The 9,623-nt window shown below is 48.1% G+C and overlaps 1 protein-coding gene across 1 annotated transcript; it reads right to left on the bottom strand.

Moving 5' to 3' along the window:
• ddx49 (DEAD (Asp-Glu-Ala-Asp) box polypeptide 49) lies at nt 1–5,553 on the bottom strand (the record flags this gene model as incomplete). Its single annotated transcript, XM_033965275.2, has 9 exons — nt 5,366–5,553; nt 4,193–4,316; nt 3,421–3,506; nt 3,029–3,150; nt 2,423–2,610; nt 1,676–1,816; nt 1,039–1,114; nt 395–471; nt 1–70 (listed from the first exon to the last, which is right to left on the bottom strand). Coding segments are annotated over exons 1-9 (999 nt in total), but the record flags the coding sequence as incomplete, so codon positions are not given.
• Between the last annotated feature and the right edge of the window lie 4,070 nt (nt 5,554–9,623).

The following is a 9,623-nucleotide window of genomic DNA, read 5'->3' as shown; positions in this document are numbered from 1 at the left end:
GATGTAGATTTTGGGGAGTCCTGGTGTGTTGTGGTTGATGACGACCTGCACCGTGGGGATGTCCAGGCCTCTGCACACACAGAGGTCAGAGGTCAAAGTGCACAGACACTGAACCTGCACAAAACACTCGGACCAGTTTATATTTAGAGTCGGACGCATTTACTCAACGAGGAAAGACACGTTTTATTTAAAGAACCACGACTGAATAAACTCCGCCCACAGTTTTAGATAAACTCTGTCCCGTGTTCAGTCTCTGTCCCGTGTTCAGTCTCTGTCCGTGTTCAGTCTCTGTCCGTGTTCAGTCTCTGTCCGTGTTCAGTCTCTGTCCGTGTTCAGTCTCTGTCCCGTGTTCAGTCTCTGTCCCGTGTTCAGTCTGTCCCGTGTTCAGTCTGACCTGGCGGCGACGTCTGTGGCGATGAGGATCCTGTAAACACTCGCCTTGAACTTGGCCAAATTGGCGAAACGCTGCCTCTGGATAAAAACATGAAAATATGAAACAGTTTGAGTCGTTTATTTATTTATTATGAAGCAGAGTCTGAGTTTGTGCTGCTCTTTGACGTTTTTATGGAGAAAAAAATCAAATATCTGATGTTTTTTGTGACTTTTCAGAACTTCAGGAGCTTTTAGACTCGTCCTGTTTTGAGCTCAGTTTAGTCCCGATGGTTTGACCTGGTTTGGTCCAGTTCTAGTCCTGGTTTGGTCCAGTTCTAGTCCTGGTTTGGTCCAGTTCTAGTCCTGGTTTGGTCCAGTTCTAGTCCTGGTTTGGTCCAGTTCTAGTCCTGGTTTGGTCCAGTTCTAGTCCTGGTTTGGTCCAGTTCTAGTCCTGGGTCGGTCTGGGATTAGTTTGGCGTGTCCCAGTTTAGTCTCAGTTTATGAACAGGTGTGAACTATGACATTTAACACCAGATCTTCTACATTTTGATTCAATTTTTGTTAATGAAACAATTTACAGGTTTTATAGAGAAAAAAAGGAAAAAGATAAACTACATTTGGACGATTACAAAGATTCCAGAGGTTTTAAAGCCTCAGTGTCGTCACCTGTTTCATCCCGGAGTGCAGAGAAATGCAGGGAAACTTAAACTGACGCAGCATCATCATCAGAACCTGACACGTCCTGAAAGAACAATACAATTAAACAAGTCCTGAAAGAACAACACAATTAAACACGTCCTGAAAGAACAACACAATTAAACAAGTCCTGAAAGAACAACACAATTAAACACGTCCTGAAAGAACAACACAATTAAACACGTCCTGAAAGAACAACACGATTAAATGAGAAGAAAAGACTGAAGAGAAAAGGAAACGGGGGAGTAAAGGAGACGAGACGCAACCATGGAGACAACAGGAGGAGGAAGAGGAAGAAAAAAGAAAGAAAGAAAACGAAAGAAAGAAAGCAAGGAAGAAAAAAGAAAGAAAACAGGAATGAAAAAAGAAAGAAAAAAAGAAAGAAAGCAAGAAATAAAACGAAAGAAAGCAAGGAAGAAAAAAGAAAACAAGAGAAAAGAAAACAAGAAAAGAAAGGAAGCAGGAAAGAAAAAAGAAATCAAGAAAAAAACAGAAAAAATGAAGAAAGAAAGTAAGCAAGCAGTAGTCATTATAGTATTTGCAGTAGTATTAGTAGTAGTGACAGTAGTACTATTTGCAGTAGCAGTAGTAGTATTTCTGTACGTACTTGCAGGTGTTGGTGAAGATGATGATGGACCAGTCGTGGTGCTCGTCGGTGAAGGTCTGGATGAGGTGGACCAGATAAGCGTCTTTGACCTTCTCCGGGGTCAGGATGTACCTCTGGTCCAGCTCCTCCACCGTCCGAGTCCTGAACGAAAACACCAGGACAAAGTGTTAAAGGAGCTGCCCGTGTCCAGAGTGTCCACCTGCAGAGACACGTCCAACTGCGTCTCAGTCCGTCTTTGACCAAAAACACCAAATTATTACATAAACGAGGACGGGATGAAGTAAATTCTCTAAAACACTAAATATAAACGTGTTGTATTTAAAGTGAAACTGGGGTCTGAATAGCACTGTTCAGTCAAATTTAATCCAAACTAGATAAATATGCAGCTTTCTGGTTAAAAATATACATAAAAAATGGTATAAAATGAGTTTGCGCTGCCTCCGGTGGCTTCTGCGATTTCAAGTGCTACGTGACATCACACAGGACTGTCCTTATTACAGCCAGGCGTTTCTATTTACAAACACCTGGCTGCGGGGGCGGAGCCTGACGTGTGGACACCTGTTAGACCAATCACACTGCTCCGTATTTCTCTAAACCCCGCCCCTCCTTCCCCCGCTCTCCTCTTTACTCCTCCAGACTCCGCCCACTTTAGCAGCTCCATCCTGAAACGTGCTTGCGGGCGGAGTCTCACTTTAACGCCCTTTAGCGTGCCGCGTTTACACGTATCAGACAGGAGGGGGCACTCACTCGGACTTGCTCTCCCAGAAGAAGGGTTTGTTGAGGGCGACGCTCTGGAGCTGTTCCAGCGTCTCCGTGAGGGTGGCGCTAAAGAGCAGAGTCTGACGTTTAGACGGAAGAGCCCCCAGAACCACCTCCAGGTCAGAGGTGAAGTCTGTGCACCCCTGCTCCAGCAAACGGTCCGCCTCGTCCAGGATCTGCAGACATTTCATTTGTGTTTATTAAAAGTAAAAATCACGTTTACGGCCCTGACCTCTAGCCAAAGGTCAGGGCCGTTCACAGACATTGGGGGGCCCGGGACAAAAAGCCTCACTTGGGGCCCCCTCTAATATAAATAAATAGGAAGAGGGTCCAATTCTGGGCCCCTAAGACGCCCCTTCCATCAATGTCACTAACAATATTCATGTTACTCCAGAAAAAATGTGTTAAATTAGGATTTTTAATTAATTAGTTGAGAGTTAAGTATCAAAAAATGACCCACATTTTATCATAACAACAACAATGTTCAAAGTATTATCCATATTTCAACACATCTGACCTCTGACCTTTATCCTAAAATGAAATGAACGTGACACCACCTCCAAAAGTCCACGATAAAAAGGTTTAAACACGCACCAGGAACTGCACTCGGCTCAGGCTGAAGGTGCTGGAGCTGCGGATGTGGTCGGCCAGTCGCCCCGGCGTCGCCACGACAACGTGAGGCTGAGCGGAAAGTTCCAGGGCCTGAGCGACCATGTCTGAGGAAGAAGAAGAAGAAGAAGAGAACGTAAAAATCATCGTATAACACGCAATCAAACAGACGCCCGACAGAGAGCGCCAGAGCCTGAGGAAGACGACAACGTCAACAACAACGTTGTCGTAATGAAACGCACAAACACGTTCAGGGACAGTCCTCGTCTTTATGAAAACGCCGACCTCGAAATCAGTTTAGCGCCATCCAGAGGTCAAACCGACGATAAATGATCAGCTCGTCCACGGCTAAAATAATAACACGGTTTGAGTCTCACCCATTCCCCCGACGATGATGCAATCCTTCAACCCCAGAGGCTTCCCCAGGACTCGGAACTGCTCTGCGATCTGATAGGCCAGCTCCCTGAAGACACAACAACAACACAATAAACTGAAGACACAACAACAACACAAATAAACAGAAGACACAACAACAACACAAATAAACTGAAGACACCACAGTGACACAGTTAAACTTTGTAAGGACTGACCCAAGAAACAAAAACTTAAACGGCTCACGACAGAAAATCAGAACATTTAAAAACCTGCACTCGTCAGGATCAGTGTTTTGTTGAGTGTTCAGTGTGAAGTGTTCAGTGTGTAGTGTTCAGTGTGAAGTGTTCAGTGTGCAGTGATAAGTGTTGAGTGTGTAGTGTTGAGTGTGTAGTGTTGAGTGTGTAGTGTTGAGTGTGCAGTGTGGAGTGTGTAGTGTGCAGTGTGTAGTGTGTAGTGTTGAGTGTGTAGTGTTCAGTGTGTAGTGTTCAGTGTGTAGTGTTCAGTGTGCAGTGATAAGTGTGCAGTGTGTAGTGTTGAGTGTGTAGTGTTGAGTGTGTAGTGTTGAGTGTGCAGTGTGGAGTGTGCAGTGTGGAGTGTGTAGTGTGTAGTGTTGAGTGTGTAGTGTTCAGTGTGTAGTGTTCAGTGTGTAGTGTTCAGTGTGTAGTGTTCAGTGTGTAGTGTTCAGTGTGTAGTGTTCAGTGTGCAGTGTGGAGTGTGTAGTGTTGAGTGTGTAGTGTTCAGTTCACACACACACACACACACACACTCTCTGACCTGGTCGGCGTCAGGACCAGGCAGTAGATTCCAAACGGATCCTCAGAGAGTTTCTGCAGAACAGGAAGTACAAACGCCGCAGTCTTTCCACTTCCTGTTTTAGCACAACCCAGAACGTCCCGGCCTGAGAGAGGGAGAGACGGAGGAGAGGGGGGAGAGGGAGAGACGGAGGAGAGGGATGAGAGGGAGAGAGGGGGGAGAGGGAGAGATGGAGGAGAGGGGGGAGAGGGAGAGACGGAGGAGAGGGATGAGAGGGAGAGATGGAGGAGAGGGGGGAGAGGGAGAGACGGAGGAGAGGGGGGAGAGGGGGGAGAGGGAGAGACGGAGGAGAGGAGGGAGAGATGGAGGAGAGGAGGGAGAGACGGAGGAGAGGGGGGAGAGGGAGAGACGGAGGAGAGGGGGGAGAGGGAGAGACAGAGGAGAGGGAGGAGAGGGAGAGACGGAGGAGAGGGATGAGAGGGAGAGATGGAGGGAAGGGATGAGAGGGAGAGACGGAGGAGAGGGATGAGAGGGAGAGATGGAGGGAAGGGATGAGAGGGAGAGATGGAGGAGAGGGATGAGAGGGAGAGACAGAGGGAAGGGATGAGAGGGAGAGACGGAGGAGAGGGGGGAGAGGGAGAGACGGGGGGGAGAGGGAGAGACGGAGGAGAGGGGGGAGAGGGAGAGACGGAGGAGAGGGGGGAGAGGGAGAGATGGAAGGAAGAGATGAGAGGGAGGGAAGGGATGAGAGGGAGAGACGGAGGAGAGGGAGAGACGGAGGAGAGGGATGAGAGGGAGAGATGGAGCGAAGGGATGAGAGGGAGAGATGGAGGAGAGGGGTGAGAGGGAGAGATGGAGGAGAGGGGTGAGAGGGAGAGACGGAGGAGAGGGGTGAGAGGGAGAGATGGAGGGAAGGGATGAGAGGGAGAGATGGGGGAGGAGGAAAGAGAGATGAGAGGAAGAGCGGAGGAGGGAGAAGGGGAGAGGGGGAAAGGGAGAGAGGAGGAGGGAGACAGGGAAAGATGATGAAAGATGTTGTATTAAAGAGGAGGTATTTACTTCTATGTGAATATCATTTTAAGTTGACAGAGAATCCTCCACATGACACTGACAGCTCTCTCTTTTTTCACACTAACACTTTATAACAGTTTCTTTTCTTTTAAAGGTGTAAAAAGTCGCAGACTTGTGTCTTACCCTGCAGAACAGGAGGCACACAGTTCTGTTGCACAGCTGTGGGTTTGCTCATCCCGAGCTGCACACACTGACCCACGAGCCACTCCGACAGCCCCAGCGCCGCAAACTCACTCATCCTGCCCGAGTTTAAAGACCAAACTCACTCATACTTCATGTTTTTAAAAGTCAAGACGTTAAACTGTAAATAAATATAATCCAAGAGTCAGGAAAGTGCCCAGATTTGACATAAACCCGTCACTGTCACCAGGAGCAGCTCAGGAAAAACAGCCGCGTGCTCTGAGGTCGCGGGGTGATGACGTAAGACGCTGGTTCGTGTGTGCGTGCGTACGTCTGCCCTCTAGTGTTCACACGTTGTACCGACATGATAAATAACAAAACTACAACAGAACTGAGAAAGAAAGTCATATATTTACTCATTTATTTCACTTTTTGTATTTTTTTATAGTCTAATAATATTTAAATATCTTAAACTGGATTTTTAAGATTTACAAAAATGTTATTATTATTTTATTTTATTTATTTTTGTATTATTATCATTATTATTTTTTTTATTACTATTATCAAAAACAGACCTGGAGTTGTGTTTTGTTTCATTCTCACATGTTTGAGTCACACTTTTATTATCTGTTACATCTCCAAAGCTCAAAACGCTCTGTTCCACCTTGTGATGTCATCAAGTGGTAGTTTTCAAGTGAACAGCTCCTTTTACCTTTAGTTCAGTCGAGGTAAGAGCTTATTCTAGAGAAATGAAATGATCCAGATGATTCTAGTTTAAAAACACAGCGGAGCACTTCCTGTATCGCCACATGATGACATCACAAGGTGGGACAGAGCGTTTTGTGTTTGAGAGGAGAAACAGCGTTATAACAGAGGTCATGAAATGGCGTGATATGAAGAGACCGAGGTCCACACAGAGGAGCAGTCGGCTGAACCAGGGCAGCTCTTCCACCAGACTGGACCTCAGCTCATGTGGAACAATCTGAGGATAAAAGTGGAATCAATGAGACAGAACGAGAGACAAGTGAGGCATGAAACGAGGAGGAGGAGAGGAGAGGAGGAGAGGAGGAGGGGGAGAGGAGGAGGAGGAGACAGAACAAGAGACAAGTCAGACATGAAACGAGGAGGAGGAGAGGAGACAGAACAAGAGACAAGTCAGGCATGAAACGAGGAGGAGGAGAGGAGGAGGAGGAGAGGAGGAGGAGACAGAACAAGAGACAAGTGAGGCATGAAACGAGGAGGAGGAGAGGAGGAGGAGGAGAGGAGGAGGAGGAGACAGAACAAGAGACAAGTCAGACATGAAACGAGGAGGAGGAGAGGAGACAGAACAAGAGACAAGTCAGACATGAAACGAGGAGGAGGAGAGGAGAGGAGAGGAGGAGGGGGAGAGGAGGAGGAGGAGACAGAACAAGAGACAAGTCAGACATGAAACGAGGAGGAGGAGAGGAGACAGAACAAGAGACAAGTCAGGCATGAAACAAGGAGGAGGAGAGGAGGAGAGGAGGAGGAGGGGGAGACAGAACGAGAGACAAGTCAGGCATGAAACGAGGAGGAGGAGGAGGGGAGGAGGAGGAGGAGACAGGACGAGAGACAAGTCAGGCATGAAACGAGGAGGAGGAGAGGAGGAGGAGGAGGAGAGGAGGAGGAGACAGAACAAGAGACAAGTCAGGCATGAAACGAGGAGGAGGAGGAGGGGAGGAGGAGACAGAACGAGAGACAAGTGAGGCATGAAACGAGGAGGAGGAGGAGAGGAGAGGAGGAGGAGACAGAACGAGAGACAAGTCAGGCATGAAACGAGGAGGAGGAGGAGGGGAGGAGGAGGAGGAGACAGGACGAGAGACAAGTCAGGCATGAAACGAGGAGGAGGAGGAGGGGAGGAGGAGACAGAACGAGAGACAAGTGAGGCATGAAACGAGGAGGAGGAGGAGGAGGAGGAGAGGAGACAGAACATGAGACAAGTCAGGCATGAAACGAGGAGGAGGAGGAGGAGGAGAGAGGAGGAGGGGACAGAACATGAGACAAGTCAGGCATGAAACGAGGAGGAGGAGAGGAGGAGGGGAGGAGAGGAGGAGGAGGAGACAGAACAAGAGACAAGTCAGGCATGAAACGAGGAGGAGGAGAGGAGGAGAGAGGAGGAGGGGACAGAACATGAGACAAGTCAGGCATGAAACGAGGAGGAGGAGAGGAGGAGGGGAGGAGAGGAGGAGGAGGAGAGGAGACAGAACAAGAGACAAGTCAGGCCTGAAACGAGGAGGAGGAGGAGGAGACAGAACAAGAGACAAGTCAGGCATGAAACGAGGAGGAGGAGGCGAGGAGAGGAGGGGGAGAGGAGGTGGAGAGGAGGAGAGGAGAGGAGGGGGAGAGGAGGTGGAGAGGTGGAGAGGAGGACTTAGACTCTCCATTAACCCAGAGCCTCATCACAGGGACTGGACTCAGCACTGACTCTGATGCCCACACTCTCTCTCTCTCTCTCTTTCTCCCCTTCTTTCCTTCTCTCTCTCTCACCCAGCCTCTCTCTCCATTTCCACCTCCCCCTTCTCTCTGTTTCTCTTTCTCTCCCTCCCTCTCTCTTTCTCTCTTCATATAAAGTCAATAGTCGTGTCTTTGTTTCTGTTGATCTGAGGCTGTGATCATTTTGAGTCTGATGTTTCAGACACTTTAAAACTCCCACTTGATGACATCATGAGGTGGAACAGAGCGTTTTGATCTTTGTGGATGTAACAGACTAAAGTGAGAATGAAACAAAACACAAGTCCAGTCTGTTTTTGAGGAGGAACAGGATTAAAACTCGACTTAAACCTACAGAGTTTTTGTGACACGTCCCTTTAACGTCGTGACTCAGAGACATGATTCTCGTTTTGTGTCTTTTCTTCTTCTCTTTCTTCTGGACGTGTCTCTTTTGTTGGACCAGAGTCTGAGGACGGGCCTGGACTCTGAGGCCTGAGGACGGGCCTGGACTCTGAGGCCTGAGGACGGGCCTGGACTCTGAGGCCTGAGGACGGGTCATGAGAGACGTCAAACGGGGACATTTAAAGACCGAGACGAGGAGCCGCACTGGGACAATGTGAGTGATGATGTCCCTTTGTCCTCGGCGTTGTCCTCCAGTGTCTCTGGGGGGAGGAGAGGAGGAGGAGAGGAGGAGGGAGAGGAGGAGGGGGAGAGGAGGGGGAGAGGAGGAGGAGGAGGGGGAGGAGGAGGAGGAGGGGAGAGAGGGAGAGGAGGGAGAGGAGGAGGAGGAGAGGAGGGGGAGAGGAGGGGGAGAGAGGAGGAGGAGGAGGGGCAGGGGAGAGGAGGAGGGGGAGAGGAGGAGGAGGGGGAGAGGAGGAGGAGGGGGAGAGGAGAAGGAGAGGAGAAGGAGGGGGACAGGAGGAGAGGAGGAGGTGGAGAGGAGGTGGAGAGGAGGAGGAGAGGAGAAGGTGGAGAGGAGGACACAGTCCTGTTGCACTGTGTAACTTTTCATGTTCTCTGCCTCCTGCTCGTCGCCGTGGAGACGTTGTCACTTTCCTTAAACGCTCCACAGTGACGTTTGTGCATCTCCATGGAGACAATCAGGCCGTTTTACAGCTCAGATCTGTGGAGAGGCGACTTCGCTCGTCTTAATGTCGTTTTCTTTTAAATATGTTTTTACTCTGCACTTTTAAAAAACAACGTTATATAATATTTCATTTATTTATTCTAATCTGTGAGTTAAAAGTTCACTCTGCTGAGACTGAGTTATGGACTTTACTCCCGAGTTTCCACAGCGCGGCATTAAACCTGTCTATCTCCATGGAGACAAACCACTTGGGTCGTTTCAGGTCAGATCTGTGAGGAGGCGAGCGAACTCTCTGTAAAATCTAAATACAAAATCCTTTAAAACACCAGATTTTGTCAATTTTTTTAAACATAACTTCAAATTATAAATGAGACGTTCCTCTTGATACTCGCAGTACTTTTCCCAAATACTTTTTTACTTGATTCCTTGTGTAGCAGGAGGCAGGTTCTTTTCAATGAAGTTTAATGTGTCTCCCTTTAAAGACAACAGAAGACACAAATGAGTAAAAAACCAACACTCGGTCTCCCTACAACACAAATAAGACACAGTATTAACACAAAAAATATAAACCAAAAAAATATTAACTTTACAATGTCAAACTTTATATTACAGAACAATGAAAGAACTACGAAAAAATGCTAAAATGCTAAAATGCTAGCTCATTTTTTAGGGAGACAGTGGAGCACAACTCACCAGTGCACAGTCCGCTCTGACAGGGGGACAGAG

Source organism: Periophthalmus magnuspinnatus, chromosome 4 (assembly GCF_009829125.3).
Source record: "Periophthalmus magnuspinnatus isolate fPerMag1 chromosome 4, fPerMag1.2.pri, whole genome shotgun sequence".
NCBI lineage: Eukaryota > Metazoa > Chordata > Actinopteri > Gobiiformes > Gobiidae > Periophthalmus > Periophthalmus magnuspinnatus.
The sequence above is the reverse complement of the archived record's forward strand: the minus strand, read 5'-3'. Positions and strand labels throughout refer to the sequence as shown.